General features: G+C 53.5%; 1 protein-coding gene across 1 annotated transcript in view; it reads right to left on the minus strand.

The window, feature by feature from the left end:
* Positions 1-3,561: 3,561 nt before the first annotated feature.
* Positions 3,562-17,691, minus strand: part of OPRD1 (opioid receptor delta 1) — a 40,277-nt gene continuing 26,147 nt past the window's right edge. The window contains exons 2-3 of the mRNA XM_014853662.3: positions 13,503-13,852; positions 3,562-11,026 (exon numbers count right to left, since the gene is read on the minus strand). Coding sequence (XP_014709148.2) covers positions 10,485-11,026; positions 13,503-13,852 — 892 coding nt within the window. The 3' untranslated portion in view covers positions 3,562-10,484. The remainder of the gene's footprint in view (positions 11,027-13,502; positions 13,853-17,691) is intronic.

Genomic DNA, 17,691 nt, shown 5'->3' on the forward strand with positions numbered 1-17,691 from the left:
GTCTTAAAACTTTCAGGCCTGAGAATAACTTAGAGATCAACTAGTCCAAGTGACCATCAGAGTGATTTAGCCACAGAAGCCCAGTGTGGGAAACACTGTGGGAAGCAGGGCTGTTCTGAGGGCAGCAGTGAGTGTGGAGGGGTTAGGGGGGTGGTCCATGTGCTTGGCTCCCCCTGTCCTACCACCTGCTTGGCCTCTCCCAGCCCTTCTAAGGAGCTATGAGTTAGAAACACTGTTCGAGTTCAAGCCCTTTGCTTTAACAGAGGCCCAGCAAGGGTAAGAGACATGGCCAAGGTCACATAACAAGTTAGTGGCCGAGGCTGGATCCAAATCTCATTCTGCGTGATTCCAGGTTTGACCTCTCTTTGCTCAACCTCAATACTGGACACTTGGGGTTGAACCATCCCTTCCCACCCCTGACCAATATCTCCCTGCTCTCACTCTGGATCCTCCATCCACTCAGCACAGCTGGGATGGTGAAGAGAAGCTCAGAGGGGTCCCAGGGGCCCATGGGAGTGGGACAGCAAGGAAGGGGCCCTTTTGGAGCCTCCACACCAAATGAGGGCAGAGGCTGGACTTTTGTCTGTTCATTCACTGCCTTTCCTCAGTCTGAGCACAGAGCCTGCCCCACCATGAGCAAAAAGTGTTAGTTGAATGAATGAACTGAAGCAGCAGCTCAGGGTAGGGGAACCTTCCTGGGTGGGAAATCATTTCTCCAGGTTGACCTCATCCACCTCTGGGTGCTTCTTCTGGTCCTATGGCCGTGGGCATCTGGGCTGGGCTTCTTGTGGGTCTTAGTAAATATTTTCCGCTGTGCTGTATCTTCCTCCTTCTCTTTCTCTTCAGAGCAACCTCCTATCAGAGGAGGCTGTTGTGTGACTGGGCAAGTCACTTCCCCTCTCTGAGCCTCCATCTCCTCATTTATTAAAAATATTCACTTTAGGGGCCAGCCCGGTGGCATGGTGGCTAAGTTTGCACACTCCGCTTCAGTGGCCCAGGGTTCACAGGTTCAGATCATGGGTGTGACCTGCACACCACTCATCAAGCCATGCTGTGGTGGTGTCCCACATACAAAACAGGAAGATTGGCACAGATGTTAGCTCAGGGCCAATCTTCCTCACCAAAAAATATACATATATTCACTTTAAAGTGTTTTTAATCTCTCAATTGAAATAATTATTATGACTTTTCATGTGCCAGGCACTGAGTAAGGTACATAGATTGAGAAAATAAGTGAGATAAGAACTGTACAGGACAGCGGTGCCTGACACATCATGGGTGGTCAGCCAGTGACAGTTCTCCACCCTGCCCAGCCCACGCTCACCCAGTGTCTCCCAACAGAATGCCTCCCCCATTCAAGACCCCCCTTTCAGGAACCAGTTCCAGTCCCCAGCTTCCGGGATGAGGAGAGCAGGGGCAGGTGGGTGAGCTGTGGACCACAGGACCAGAGAAAGGAGTAGGAAAGAAATAAGGGTGCCGATGCCAGGCATGGCCAGGAGGTGGCAGCAACGTCTGTGAAATGAACCTGTGCTGTGGCAACCTCGTCTAAATTTCTCGCAGGCCAGGCTGTTGGGCTGTGATTGAGTGTGCGAACACAGTAGTGTGCCCCGGTGGAAGGTTTGTGTACAAAGAAGTGCGTATGCATGCCTGTGGTATGAACACACGTGTGCATGTGTATGTGAGCAATATGTATACAGGTGCCAGGAGTGAGTCTGGGTGAGAGAACAGAATGCACCCAACAGTGTGAAGGAGTGTGTGTGGGGAGGACGTCTGTGCACACAGTCAGGTGTGTATATGTGTGGGCTCCGGGTCAGTGCGGGTCTGTTTGCATGTGACTGTGTGGTGCATGTGGACCCCCCCAGCACAGCACCTCTTAACCTTTTGGATCCTGGGCCCCTGAAGCATCCAGTGAATCCTGCAGCAAGGCGCAGTGACACACAGTGCATACCCCATCTCAGAGAGCTCTAGGATCACCTGTGGACCCCGGGGTCCCCTGGATAAGGAAGGATACTCAAATGTTAATGGGGAACTCTGGGGGATGTTTTTACCCCTTCTTTTCTAGCTTATCAGGTTTCTCAGTTTCTATAATGCGCATTCTATAGTAACCACAAATGTTATTGAAGAAAAAAAGTGTTCCTTTCCCTAGGTCTTTCCTTTTCCCCTCAGAGCAGGGTTCTCATGTCTGCTGATCCCATTTGAAGGGGCCCAGCAGCCTGCTGAGAAAGAGGAGGTCTTGCCCAGCGTGGGGGCGCCCTGATAGCAGCTGGAGGAGGTCCAAGCAGGGCAAAGGGTCAGTACAGAGCAATCAGAGAAGGCTTCCTGGAGGCAGAGGAAGTGGCGCTGACCCAGAGGGTGATGAAGTCAGCGCATGACAAGTCCGCCCTGCCTACTCCATTTCTCTGAAAACTGCCTGCCCTTGGGCTGGGTCACAGCAGGCCTCTTCCCGTGAAGGGTCCCCTTCTCCCTCCAAGGGAGTTTGAGGTTGCAGACAGGCAAGATTGAACTTAGATTCCTAGAATCCCCCATTCAGAAGAGGCATGAGAGATCATCTGGATTTTTCAGGCAACTGGGAGCTATTGAAGGTTAAAGGCAGAGTGTATTTCCCCATCAATGATAATGTGTGCTAGTTACCATGCACAGCTGTTCTCTTCTTGGGCCCTCAGGAAAGTCCTGGTCAGTTGGTTATAATAACTGTTACCCTATTTTACAAAGAGGAAAGTGAGGCCCAGAGTGGTCATACGGATATGCTTTTCCTCAGGGCCTATGCGGAGGTGAATAGCAATTCTCTACTGTGCACACATACAGAAACACCCAGGTGCTCTCGCACATGCTGTGCAAACACTCTCACCTCCAGAGCTGTCCCCAGCCTCACCGGGAGCTGGCCCTGGGCAGAGCTGCCAGGCCCCTGTGAAGTCTCCTTGACCTGAGTCCCTCTCTGTGAGGAGGGTGAGGCCAAGCAGTCAAGCCCCTCCCCCACCCAGCAGCCTGGTAGCCCTGCCCGTGCCCCTGCCCACAGTCTGCAGCTGAGGGGGTTGGGATCCTAGACAGGGTCAGAGCAGCCCCCCATGGAGCCGCATGCGTTGGTGCTCATCCCCTTGACACAGCAGGCCCCGGGGTGGGCAGCCCCGGGTCGAGGCTCTGGGTCTCTGAAGGGAAGAGGGGCTCCAGGCCCTGGGCCTTGTCAAGGACCTGGTCACACGTGGTAGGAAGGCAGATCCTGGTCGGGAAGTTTCCCTTCCAGAGAGTGACTGATTAACCCTTGGGGCCAGCAGCTCCCGAGGAGGAGACCACTGAGGACGTGGAGAAGGCCGCTGCCTCCCTCAGGGCTGCCTTGAACACACACAGAGAGGTCTGGGGCTTCTGTGGCCAAAGCTAGGGTCACCGGGGGGCAGGGGAGGGAAAGGAGGTGGGGGGGGTACTTAGTGGGAGCCCCAAGAGGCATGTGGGGTGGGCAGGGCTCTGGAGGAAGAGGGACATAGATTAGCGGGGTGGGTCCCAGGGAAGAAGGAGGAGCCAGTTAGGAGGGTGGGGGAGGGGAGGGAGGTCGAGAGGCCTGCTCTGGTTTGCAGCCTGCTCTAGGAAGTGGCTCCAGCTCCGTGTGCATCTGTCTCGCCCATCAGATGGGGTTCCATTTTTTTTTTTTAAAGATTGGCACCTGAGCTAACAACTGTTGCCAATCTTTTTTTTTCTTTTTTTCTGCTTTTTGTCCCCAAATCCCCCAAGTACATAGTTGTATATTTTAGTTGTGGGTCTCTCTAGTTGTGGCATGTGGGACACCGCCTCAACATGGCCTAATGAGTGGTGCCATGTCTGCGCCCAGGATCCAAACCGGTGAAACCCTGGGCCACCAAAGCGGAGCGCGTGAACTTAACCACTGAGCCACAGGGCCAGCCCCAAGATGGGGTTCTTAAGGACAGCGTTGCGTCTCCATCTGAGCCAGGTCCTGAGGGTAGGGCTACACTTTCCACTCAGTGTGAGCAGACAGGTCTACGTCACCCCCCATACTGGGGCCCCTCTCATGAGGGGACCAAAGAAGGTGAGCAAAAGAAACAGCCAGAGATGTGGACACTGAGAATAGTGCTCACTTTATTGGGAAAACAGAAGGTTGGGTCCTTGGTACCAAGACGAGACCTGGGATAAGCAAAAAGCCAGGTGTTTGAGTCAGGTGTGTTTGGTTTTGACATGCCTGCCTCCCGCACCCCAAAGTGGGGCAGCTCCAATTACAAACAACGGACCCCTAGGCATCCTTTTTCCTACCTCTGGGCAAATGCCCAGTGGATGTTTCCAGTGGATGTCTGTTTCCAAGATCAAGGAACACGAGGGAAATGTCTTTCTCTCTCAGGATGGCAGAGCCCTCAGAACCCATCAACTCCTACCTCTGTCCCTCCATTGTGCAGAGACCCAGAGAGGGACAGAGACCTGCCCAAAGTCACACAGCAAGGAAGTGGAGGACAAAGAGTCAAACCCACATTCCCTGCCTCCTGACTTGGGACACATTCCTAGAGGAGGTTCTAGAAGATAAGCCCCATCAGATGGGTGTCACCTGCACCAACCCCCGTCAAGAGAATCCATCTCCATGCTTCAAATGTTCACGCTATAAGGCCCAGGCCAGTGCCACCCAGAGACCTTTCTTCCCTCCCAGGCTGTGCCCCCTTCTTGAGTCCCTGGGAGGGCAGTCCTCGTGAGGACAAAAGGGGACAGCCATGTATAAGGTACTTGGGGAGAAGACATCCTCTTGAAAATTGCTTCTCCAATGCAGGCTATCCCACCTTCTGAAACTCAAGGAGATGGTTAAAAGAGAAAGTCCTTTGTTCCTGAACTGCCTACAGCAGGAAGAGACGTGGGTCAGCACAGGCACAACCCAAAACGTTAGATAGTATTAAAAAGCTCCATGTGTTGAGTGCTTACTCTGCACCAGGCACTTCACTCATCCACTAGGCAGAATACCTACTGGGCGCCAGCTGCAGTGCCATCTGCTAGGGACACTTGTGTGACCAAACAGACACCTTTACTCACAGCCTCTTTCTAAATCTTCACATCTTCTTGCCAGGGAAGGTTGTCATCCATCATTGAGGAGGTGGGCTCAAAGAGTGAGGTGACTTGCCCAAGGTCACACAGCAAAGACACAGCAGGCAGCCAAAAATTACAGAGCAAACAGGTCGTCAGAGTGGGGAGGGAATGGGTGGGGAGAGGGACCTGTCAAGGTCACAGCAGTTTCTTGCATGGCTGGTCCAGGCTTCTGCTGCCAAGGTGATGAGGCCCAGAACCTGGCACCAGGAATGCTCAGTCCATGACCATGAGCTGGACACAAGGTCTCCATAATGCCTCTGTGTAATCATGGCGTTTCCTCTTGGGAGACGGAAGGAGGAAAGCAGAGGAAGTGGACTTGACAGACCTAGGATGGGATGCCAGCTGGCCCAACCATCGAGAAGCCGTGTGGCCTTGGGCAAGTCAGTCCCCTCACTGAGCCTCAGTTTCCTCATCTGTAAAATAGGGGTAGTAATAATAATGCCTACTTCATAGTCATGCTGTGAAGATTAAACGCCACCCCATGTCAAGTGCTAAAACAGTGACAGGCACTAAGTGCCACGTATTACCTGCTGTTATCATCACGCTGGCCTCTCCCCGAGGCTCTGCATCTGGGAAGGGCTGTGCACCAGGTGGGGCTCATGGCCAGCGGTGGTGACGGAGCTAGAACCTGAGCGACCCCCACTAGCGCTCTATGACATCAGGATGTCCATCTTAAAGGCCCTCACCAGTGCCTCTCTGGACTCCATTTTGAATTGTCAAGCTGCCTGCCTCCAGAACCACACAGCCCGCTGTCCTGGTCCCCAGTGTCCCCACATCTGCAAGCTCAGAGTTGGGGGGACCAGGCCCTGACTCTCTCCAGTCACTCCCCCCAGCTCCCAGCACCACGTGCTCGGTGCCCAGAAGAGAAAGAAAGGAATAAATCCTAATGAGTGGATAAATGATGAGAGAAAGGTGTGTGGATGTGTTTTGTGCGGCCACGATCTGGGGCTCACTTCCTAGGGGCGTTGGAGCCTCCGAGCCTGGACCTGCAGTAGTTGCCAGGTGGGGAAGGCAGCCAGAGGCCAGGTGAGGGATCTGTGGCTGAAAACAGAGGGGCTGGTGTTTGTGCGGAGACCTAGCAGGGGCCCAGCCTAGACTGTTGCTCCTCCAACTCCTCGCAGGACGCTGGGGGCCCCTCTCCACCTAGAGGAGTGCTTCAAATTCCCAGCCAAGCAAACCTCCTTAAACAGCCGCCTCTAGTACCCCCACAATTATTACAGGATAACCCTGTCTTGGGGACCTACTGTGTGCCAGGCACTTGGGTAGGCACCTCACTCACAGCACCTCCAGCCTTCAGAGGGGGCTCTTGGAAGTGAAGTGACTTGCCTGAGATCACAGTTAGCAAGTGGCCAAGAATCTAGCAAAATCAGGACTCTTATTAGGGACTGAGCATCCTATTAGAGACTGACCCATTCCCTCCTCTTAAATCCAGGAGGAAACAGAAGCTCAGAGAGGGCAAATCCCTTGCCTCGGTCACACAGCCAGTCAGCTTCAGCGCTGAGATTGAATCCAGATTTGGGGCTTCCCAGGCCATGTAGGAGACTGAACTTGATGGCTCTGGTTTACTCCCATCACCCTCCTGCCCTCCCCACCCCCAACCTCTCTTATATGACACTTGACATTATCCATCACTCCTTCCCCCTGGGAACGCCCTCCTCCTCCAGTTTCCATGGCAGCACATTCTCCCCATCCTCCTCCTGCTTCAGCGGCAGCTTCTCATTCTCCAGGGTGGCTCCTGAGCCCAGAAAGCAGGGGGGATCCCCAGGCTGGGTCCCCAGTCTCTTCTCTCTCTTCCTCACTCCCCCTCGAACGCTCATCTGCTTTTCCCTCCGCATCTTGAGCTCTGATCTTGCACTGCAGCTCCAATTCTAAGTCATGACAGCTACTTACCATGTGCTGAGAGCTTCCTTCTGTCCTGGGCCCTGCACATCCCCTAACTCATTAAATCCTCACAACCACCCCATGAAGAAAGTCTATTCTACAGATGAGGAAACTGAGGCACAGAGAGGGAAAGCCGAGCCTGACTCCAGCCTCATCACTACTCCTATTACAACAAGAAGAGATATGAAACTACAGGACATTTTGAAACCGGAGGCAAAAACTTCCCTCCCACCACCTGAAGAGAGAATGGAAATTTGGGGGGAAACCAGACCCGCTCTACAGTGTTGGGAGCCCTGTGATGATCTAGAATTACGCTGTCAATTTGGAGCTTTAAAATACATCGTGCACAGCATATTTTGAAATGTGAAGATTGGGAGAGCTTCAAGAGGAATGAAGGTTCATGGAAAATTGCCCTTTTCCTTCAGATTTTTCCATTTGGTTTTAAGTCTTCAAAACTCTCATCCCAGGATTCCAGCTACTAATGCTCTTCTTCTTTAGTGATGCCTGGAATTCACTGGAAACTTGGACCCTGGAGTTCCGCTGACCTGAATTCTGTTCCCACTAACAGGTGGTATGACTTAGGAGTGAGTGGTCAAGCCTTACTTGTCGAAAGTAAGGGTAATACTACTTCCCCTGCTGAGTTGTCATGCAGATCTGGGGGATAATGTGCATACAGCACTTGGCACGGAGCCTGGCACACAGAAGCGCTCAGTGGGGCCCCATGCTCCAGCTGCACACAACTTCTCAGGTTTGCTAAGCACATTTCCATGGTTTTGCACACGCTGTTCCCTCTTCTTGGTGGCCAACTCCTACTCATCCTTTAAGGCCCTCTGACTTTTTCCACCTCTTCTACACTTACTACAAATATGTGTTCCAGTAAAACACTAGAAAAGGCACTTCCCTGTGACACCCTCCCTAGGGCTCCCTGTCACTGCATGTCACTGCACCGAGATGCAGTGATCTGTTTATGCTTTGGTCCCAACAGGGGCTTGAACTTCCTGAGGGCAAGGTCATATCTGATTAATTTCTGAGTCCCAGTGGCCAGCATGCACAGCCTGGCATGAAGTAGATTTCAACACAAGTTTGCTTTACCTTAAATGCACGTGGTCTGGATCCAGCCCCTGCTGCCCCAGGACAAATTTATGTCTAAGAAATGGTCAAAAGCAGCCAGATCTGTTACAGCCACTGGAAGTGGCAGTGAGTGGACCCAGAGCAGCCTTGAGACAGGCCTGTCCTGGGAGAAGTTGAAGGGGACATAGTCCTTGCAAGCGAATAAACAGCCTTGGTTTCAATGTCACCTCCTTCAGGAGTCTTCCTTGGGTCCTAAATTGTCCCCTTTCTCTGAGATCTCCCCAAGGCATTAGCAGAAGGGGTCTCAAGTGATGACGAGTGTCCCCTGCCTTGCTGAAACTCCCCCACCCCCACATTCATACACAGGTCCCTATAGTCTCCATAGGTCATAGGCTCCATTTGGAGGGTGAAGGTGACGTAGGTGGGCTGGGACTCCAGGCCTAGGTAGCCTGGCAGGATGGCTCAGTGCTGGGCACTGCCCCACATCTTCCAGGGTGCCCGTGGAGCCTTTCCTAGAGGAAGGAAATTCCCAAGTCTGGGGCTTCAGGGGACCTCACCCTGAGAAGGGGGCTGTGCTTTGCCCCCTAAGGGCATGCCTACCCCCAGTGTGCCCAAAGCCCATCTTGGTGCCTAAGCCCCGCCCCCCCCCATGCTGGAGTGACAGCCTCTCAGACAGGGGAAAGGCTTTTGTTCCCAAAAAATGACTGTCAAAGGGAGAAGAGGTATATTGTTTCTTTTTTTTTGTTTGAGACAAAGACGTCAATTTCTTTCCATCTGTCCCAAAAAGGGAAGAAAATTAAATTTGTTTTTACAAGGATGTCAGCACACTGCTTCAACAGGGATTCAGGGGTGCGGGCCCCAGGCAGTGTCTGGGGGGGTTGGGGGGAAGGTGGGGGGAGAGGAGATGAAGCATGGAGGAGGCACAGGGAACAAGGACAGGCCCTGATATAGGGGGAAGCAAAGACCGGGGAAAACCTGAATAAAATGCCAAACGAATGAAGAGAAAAACTTCTATGCCCAGCTCCGGGTGGACCCTGCCCTCAGCAGCTTGAAAGGGGCAGCTAGAGCAGCTGAGGGACCTGGGGGTCCCTGGGGGAAGGGGAGAGGGGAGCGCACACTGACACTAGCATCACAGTCATAAATGCCTTCTTCCCGCCAGTTCCTTCAAAGTCAAGGCTCTGGACAGGCAGTTCCAGTTCACCAGAAACACTGGACTCCCTGGGGGCAGCCAGCTGTTGGGAGAAGGGAGAGAGGATTTCTTGGAGATTCTTCTCAGGGGCCCAAGAGCCAGAGGCTGAGAGGAGGAAAAGTCCATACGGATCTTCAGACGCCCCCACCAGTCCAGGTGCACTCACCATCCACGGACTCTAACCAGAGCGGTCCTCATCCTCCAGCACCTGGGCCAGAGAAAGCAGGGCGCTGAGGACCCCTAAACGGTCTGCCCTCTAGCTGGAGGACCTAACCTCAGAGCAGAAGCCCCCTCCTCCTCGGCCCCTCACCCCCACCCCTGGTACAGAGGCCGACTTCCAGCTCCAGTTTTGGAGCCAAGGGACCTCCTCACTCTTTCCAAGTCCTGTTAGAACTCAGGGCTGGGGATCCTAGCCCAACTGAGGCTTTGTCCCACTATCCTATCCTGGAGCCACTGGCCCTGCTCCACTGTCCTGTCCCAAACCCCACTGGGATGCAGTGCTGGAGAAATTACTTGGATGCTGAGGTACCCCTGCCCATTCCAAGGAAATGACTGTCAAGGAGAGAAAAGGTATATTGTTTCTCTCTCTCACTCTCTCTCTCTATTTATAAAGATGTCAAGTTGGACCTGGACCTTGGGGAGGCCAGTCTCTTGCTGGAACTCGGGGCTGGGACTCTATCCCAAAGTTGAGGCCTCCGTCCGCTGCACCCAGGCCCTATCTTGAGCTGTAGCCACACTTCACTGTCCTGCCCTTCTGTCCTGCCCAACAAGAGGCCCCTCCCCACTACACAGAGACCAATCTTGCAGCTCAATTCTCAAGTGACCATCCCCACCACTGCCCTTCCTGGGTCCTGGGTCCTGGATCTTCAGGTCTCAGGCTAGATCCCCACTCCTGCAAGCCTGCTCTGGGTTAGAACTCAAGGTTGTCCCAAGGTTGAGGCCCATCCCATTGCAGAGGCCCTGTTCGGCGGCCCAGTTCTGGAGCCACAGGTCCCACTCCCCTGGAGTCCCTAGCTTCCCACCACCCTCCAACCCAACCCAGAGCCCCCGACCACGCCCTCAGCCCAGAGGCCCTGCCCCACCGTCCTGCCCTCTGCCCCGCCCCAGACCAGAGGTCCACCCCACTGCAGGGACCCCATCTCTTGGCCCCTGCCTGGTCTCAAGCTGGCCCCCTTCTCCAAAAGAGGCCTCTTCTGCCCCTTTCCGCGCTGTGGCCCCCAGTGTGACGGCCAGGTCACTCCGGAGGGGCGCGCGGCGGGCCGGCCCAGCCTGGTCAGGCGGCGGCGCCACCACCGGGCCCGTCGGACGGGGTGCAGGCGGTGACCCGCTCGCGGGCCGTGGCTTCGCGGGCGCGGCCGAAGCTGCCGGGCTCGGGGCGGCCGCAGGGCGTGCGGCAGAGCTGGCGGAAGCAGCGCTTGAAGTTTTCGTCGAGGAAGGCGTAGAGCACTGGGTTGAGGCTGCTGTTGGCGTAGCCGAGCGCGATGCACAGGTGCAGCGCGGCCACCACGAGCGGGTCGCGGCGGTCGATGTCCACCAGCGTCCAGACGATGACGAAGATGTGGATGGGCGCCCAGCATACCACGAAGGCGCCCACCACCACCAGCACCATGCGCGTGATGCGCCGCAGGCTGCGGTCCTTCTCCTTGGAGCCCGACAGCAGGCGCACGCTGCGCAGGCGCAGCAGCATGAGGCCGTAGCACACGGTGATGATGAGGATGGGCACAACGAAGGCGAAGAGAAACACGCAGATCTTGGTCACCGTGTCCCAGTACCAGCTGGGGCTGGGGAACTGGAGCATGCACACCACTGCCCCGTCTGGTCGGGAAAACAGGGAAAGACAGACAGGGGGTGAGGGGCTTGTGGGCCTAAGGGACCCTACCTGCCTGCTCGCCCACCCTTTTCGGCTTGGTCAAGTCACACTGCCTCCTCCTGGCCTTTGCTCAAGGCGATTCTTCTACCTGGAATGTCCTCCGTCACTTCTGCACTTGGTGAACTCTTACTCATCCTTCAAGATCCCAGCAGGATTGGCTCTAATCCAGTGGGTCTCCTTTCCATATTCCTCCCCAGTCCTTTATAAGCCTCTATGTCCATGGGCAGCTGTAATGACAGAATTTAGCCCAAGCCCACCAAATGTGGGTCATTATGATAAGTCAACACTCCACACATTTCCAAAGTAGTTCTAGTGAGGACACTACTGCTAAGACTGATGCAGAGGGCCTGACTAAGAGCAGGACTCAGGCCCTACTAACTGCGTGCTGCGGCCTTGGGCAAATTATTCAACCTCTACAAGAGCTAACATAAGGTGGGACTGACAGCAGTACCTGAACCTCACAGGGCCCTTGTGGGGATTAAATAGGCCAAGGCATGCAAAGCATTTAGCACCGAGGGGTTCAAGCTCTTGGTGCACTCACAGGGCAGGGGGGCAGGCACACGTGGGAGTCCAGAGGTCCCGACCAGGGCCAGGGAGGCAGACCTCAGCTTAATGTCAAGAACTTTCTGACTGCCAGACTCGTCCAGAGATAAGAGGGCCCCCCAGGATTCAATGAGCGCCCTGTTCCTGGAGCGTGGGCTTGGGCTGGATGAGCACTTTTGGGGATGTTGTGGGATTCAGGCACAGGGCTGAAGCTAGCCCAGGGGACTCCCCAGATATCTTGGAATTCTGGAATTTGAGGAGCCATACAGAGGAGCCTGAGAGTTGTGAGAAGAGGGCAGAGGAGCCACAGACAGAGTGGATCCACAGGACCTTGGGCTGGCAGGACCCCTCAGGGACGACTGAGTCCAAAGACTTCATTGTACAGATGGCAGAACAGGCCCAGGGGAACAGCTCTTGTCCAAGTTCACACAGCAAGTGGTATACAGAACCACGTGCTGATGGCACACACTGGGTGTGTTTGTGTGTGTCTGTGTGTGAGTGTGTGGAGTGAGGAGGCCCATCTGGCCCGGCCCCCAGAAGGACTGCAGTCAATGGACCGTAAACTGAAGGCTGACAGTGAGGAGTGGGGCCCAGCTGCTGAGCCAAGCCCAATCACTGAGAGGGCGTATAAGCACACTGGGGGCTCCACCCTTGTTAGAGTCAAGGGCAGCCAAGAGACCTCCCACCACGCCTGTTCCCCTCTCCCACCGCAGCAGCGACAATCTGCACATCTTCATCCCAGCGGCCAAAAAGAGCAAGAAAAATAGGAGCAGGAGCTTTGGGTTCTAGGCCAAAGTCCACCAAATGTCTGGCTGTGTGACTCTAAGTAAACCACTGACCTGTCCGATTCTCAGTTGCCTTACGGTCAAATGGACGTAGGAGTCCTTGTCTTGTCTATCTCACAGGCTGAAACGTTCTAATTGCTCCTTTTTATTGGGCCTTGGCAATGAGCCAGGCCTTGTCCTGAGTGTGTGGCTCACAAGGCCAGTGACCAGTGTCTTTGGCGCCCTGCTAAACCACTTTTCCCACTTCCTTACATCAAGTTGGGGCACGTGAGCAGCTCTCACTAGGAAGAGATGGGCCATGACATTTGAAAGTGGTGGTGCTTTCTCACCACTCCCTCTCCACCTTCGTCTGCTGGCCAGATGCCTGCAGGGGAGGATTCCCAAACCAACATCTGGAACCTGGGTCCCTGAATGACTGTGTGGAATGGAGCCCCTCCTCCTCTTACTCATACTGGACTGGGATGTGAGTGAGAAATAAACTTCTACTGGGTTAAGCCACTGAGCTCTGGAGATCGTTACAGCAGCTGCCCAGACTGGTACAGGTAGTTACTGTGCTAATTACCATTTTACTCTGGGGAAATGCACCTGTTTGTCATTCTCTGAAAGCCATTCTCTAGGCCTTGCTTTGGTCATCTGAGGCAATGGTTTTCAAATTGGGGTGGGACTGCAGATCTTGTGGCCTCCACTGCTCACTGGTCCAGGGACACCCTCACTCCATTGGCCATCCATCCATCTCCCTATAGGTTAGTCATCTACACACTTCTGGCCAGCTGCCACAGGCATATAAATCAGCTATCCATAAGCCTATTCATAAGTTTCCTTTGGCCAGCAACCTATGTGACCACTGACCAGTCATTCATCCTCACAACAGTCAACCATTCCCATTCCTCATTGGCCAACCATTCCCATACCCATTGGTTGACTATCCACACTGCCACTGGCCAGCCATCCACACCTGTCATTGATCAGCAATCCACACCTCCACTGATGAACCACTGACACTCACCCTGGTAAGTGGCCTGCAAACCCACAGAGGCCCGTGTGCTGCCTCCTGTGGTCAGTAGCCTGCACCACAGCTCCCTCACTCACTCACCCCGGGGGCGGGTCACAGCCATGACCATGATGGGTACACCAACACCTGAGGCCAGGACCCAGATGCAGATGTTGATCAGCTTGGCCTTGGCGGGTGTGCGGAAGTCCAGGGCCTTGACAGGGTGGCAGACAGCAATATAGCGGTCGACACTCATCATAGTGAGTGTGAAGATGCTGGTGAACATATTGTAGTAGTCAATGGAGAGCACAACCTTGCAGAGCAGTTCCCCGAAGGGCCAGGTTTCCATCAGGTACTTGGCGCTCTGGAAGGGCAGCGTGCTGGTGGCCAATGCGTCTGCCAAGGCCAGGTTGAAGATGTAGATGTTGGTGGCTGTCTTCATCTTAGTGTACCTTAAAAGAAAGTGCATGTATAACTGTTCCATTTCACAGATTTCAGTTTCCCGTGAGACTCAGGGAGGTGAAGCGACTTGCCCAAGGTACAGACTTGCCCAAAAGTCAGGGGCAGAGGAGGAACTAGAACCCAGAATGATCTGATTCAGCATCACTCCTTTCCACTCTAATGGATGAAAAGGATTTCTCTGGCTGTGTGTGACTTGAGCAGAAGCTTATCTTCTGAGGGGTGCTAAGCAATATGGATAAACATAAAACTGGAATCCAGAGGGAAATAGCTCTGGATTCTACTCCTGCCTCTACCATTTATTAGCTGAGGGACTCTGGGCTAGTACTTTGAACTTCCTAAGCCTCAATGTCTGTGACTGCAAAGAGATGGGTGATGCATTTACCAACCTCATAGGGTTGTTCTGAAATGTAATGAGATGATACAGCACTTAGCGCTGAGCCCACAGCACAGTAAGTGCTCGGATATGAAACCTGTTACTATTCTTCATATATACAGAATGAAGCTGGGGGCTAGACCAGAGTGACCTGACCCTCTGGCCTCTACCACTGGCCTAGTCTTTTGAGAATATGATTGGCCAGCTCTGAGGAAGGCACTCTGCCTACCAGGCTACCTGGGGCCTTAGACATCTTGGGGTGTCCTCTGTGGCAGACCAGAGCTCCAAGTCCTTCCTGTGGTCCCATCCAGACCATCTTACCTCCATGCAGCTGGACTCACCCAGCAGTGGGGAAGGGAAGCAGGTGACCGTGTCACACATCTGACCCAGGGCATGAGCCGAGGTGTCCAAGCCAGAGGTCTGCAGCCAAGCCCTGTCCCCAAAACTCCCCAACATCCCTCCATGCTCTATGCTGCCAGATGGCTGCGTGCACTGCAGCTGGCCCCTGAATGGCCAACATTTACAGTCATGGCCCCTTCTGTGCCAGGGCCTAGGCTGGGCACCAGGCACCACTGGAGGAGGCTGCATACACTGAGATGGACTGTCCCAGTGCTGTGTGATCACCGCAGAAACACACAGGTACCCAGGGGTAAGGCCTGCTTTCATGCCCTTGGAATGATCTGAGAAACCCAGAGAAGGGATGCATGGGCAACTCCTCAAATTTCAGAGCAGGAAGAGGCCTGAGAGATTGAGGAGAAGTGATTTCATTAAAGTGTGGTCCAAGGACTCCCTTCAGAATTACTGGAAGCACATGTGAGAAACGCAGATTATTGGGCCCCACCCCAGACCTGCTAAATCTTAATCTTTGGAAATCAGACCTGGCAATCTTCATCTTTAACAAGCACCCCCTCCCTGAAGTGATTCTGATGGACTCTAAAGGTCGAGAAACACTATGCAGCCTAAAGCCCATAGTGGGGAGAGACAGGGAAACTGAAGCCCAGGGAGGTGGCATGACTCACCCAAGGCCACATTGTGATGGTGGCACAGCCAAGCAAGAACTTAGACCTCAGGACTCCCAAACCAGTGCTCTCTCTTCACTCTACCCCACGGGTGGAACCACACTGCGTGCCTCTACTCCTCTAGAATCCCCCTGATACCATCTGCAGCCCTGGGCCCCCAGGATGCTGCAGGGGTCCCGTGAGAGCTGATGGGGGCACACGGAGCGCGCTCAATGTGTTCTGAATGACTGAACGAATTCCTATCAGCTGTGGCTGTTCCTTCATGGAGTGACTGATTTTTTTGGTTTAAAAAGAAAATTGACTCATTCATTGTCCTCCAGGGCCAGCATCTGTCCCACTCCCTCCCGAAATAGCTGTCATTTGCCCTGGAACGGGGGAAGTAAAAAGTTTCGCTGGGAGACAGCAGAACGGCAAGTCTCGGAAGTCTGCCTGGAGCGGGTGCGGGATCACAGCTGTGTGGGAGGCGGGCTCAACCCCACAGCTGACTTGCCTAATTTCGCTGCTTTTACGCAGAACAATTAGAGGCTGTTCTTTGCCTGCTATTTTGATTTGTGAAGGATCCTTCCATTCCCAGGGGGGCTGGGATGCTGGGAAGTAGGTGATGAAGCTGCTGTAGCTGGTCCAGGCAGGCCTGAGAGGCACAGGGCTGACTCTGCCAGGCAGAGCCCTAGGAGCTCCTCTCTGAACAGGCCTTCCCTGCACAGCTAACCGGCTGCCAGGCCCCGTCCTATGGGCCTCCTCGGACACATCATGCCGCTCTCCTGCCCTCAGCCCCCCTGTGGCTCCCCAAAGTTCTCTCCACGTTCCACAAACTGGCCCCAACCACTGCTCGACCTCAGCTCCCAGAACATTCCCCTTGTCGGATGTGCCCTACCCCCACCCCCTCCGCCTCTTTGCTGTTCCTCAGACACATCAAACCCTGGGGTGCTGTTCCCTCTGCCTGGAACCCCAAATTTTGCATGGGTTGCTCCTTCACTTAATACAGGACTCGATTCAAATGTCATTCTTCAGAGGCCACCACAACCATCCCTTTCCCCACTATCACTCTCTATCTCCTTATATTGCTTATATTTTCTTTATAGCGTAAACCACTGCCTGACATATTTATCTTCTCTTCTTTCCGTCTGCCTCTTGAGCCCGTGTAAGCTCCCTGAAGGCTTTGTCCATTTTGTTCTCTGCTGTGTCGTCAGGCCTGCAAATGGTGCCTGGACAATAGCAGGCTCTCGATAGGCATTTGTCACATGGATGTCTTGGTCCAGGCCTTGTCAGCCCTCCTGGGGACTACTGCAGCAGGCTCCCTCCCCCAGAGTTCATCATCCACAGAAGTCAGGGCACTCATTACAAAAGACAGACTTGCTCAGGACACTCTCCTGCCTACAGCTCTTCCACGGCTCACCACCGCCATGTGGACGAAAGCCACACTCCTCAGACTGGCATTCCGTCTGGGCAGACTCCTTCTCAAAGTACCTTCCCGTCACATCCAGCCACATTTATAGCGCCCCAGACGCTCGGTCTAGCACGCGCTCCCTCCTAAGAGACAGCCAGTGTAATGGTTTGCGGGCATCCCTCCAGATCACATAGATGTATATAGTTTTTTATAAAATTTTATTTCTGCCAATTTAATTCAATTATATAGTCTAAAAAAAATCCTACAGTACTATAATGAAAACAGTCCTCCTGTTGCCCCACCCTTCCTTGCTCCTCTGTCCTGCTCCCCAGAGGCAACCACTTTTAATGTTTTTAGTTATTCTTCCAGTGATTATCTCCATAATTCTAAATAATGTGCTTAAATGGCTATTTTCTTGATTTATCAATTTTAGACAGTATGTGTCAAAGTTTGTATTGGGTTAAGCCAGGCTATGCAGCAGTAACAAATAATCCCAACATCTCCGTGGCTTAAGACAATAAAAGTTTATGTCTCATCTTTGCAGAGTCCCTTCAGTGTCTCCAGGACCGTTATATTCCATGTGGCAATTCCAGCCTGTTTCAATCTGGTGGCTCTGCCATCTTACCCTAAGGCCTCCTTGATCTCCACAGAGGGAGAAGAGACAGCGGCAGGGTCATCTAAGCTCCATTCTAGCTGCAACACAGCACTTCCACCTGACACGGACTGGCCAGAACTAGTCATATGGCCCCACTCAACTGCAAGGGGCGAAGAAGTAGTCTTCTGTGTGCCCAGAAGCGGGGAGAACCACATGTTAGTGGGCACCAGTAATGTCCTCCACAACTCCCTAAGATGGTAGAGGAGGATTAACTCTCCTACGCTACCCAACTCCACCTCCTCTCTCCATCCTTTCAACACAGTTTTATCACAACTTTTAAATTTTTAGCTAAATTAATATTCAGGGTTTACATTCTTTTTTTTTATAGGGTTTGCATTCTTATGGCTTTGTAGACATTGTCCACTGCGGAGCCAAATGGTCTATTATAATTACAT

Source organism: Equus asinus, chromosome 5 (genome assembly GCF_041296235.1).
Source record: "Equus asinus isolate D_3611 breed Donkey chromosome 5, EquAss-T2T_v2, whole genome shotgun sequence".
Taxonomy (NCBI): Eukaryota; Metazoa; Chordata; class Mammalia; order Perissodactyla; family Equidae; genus Equus; species Equus asinus.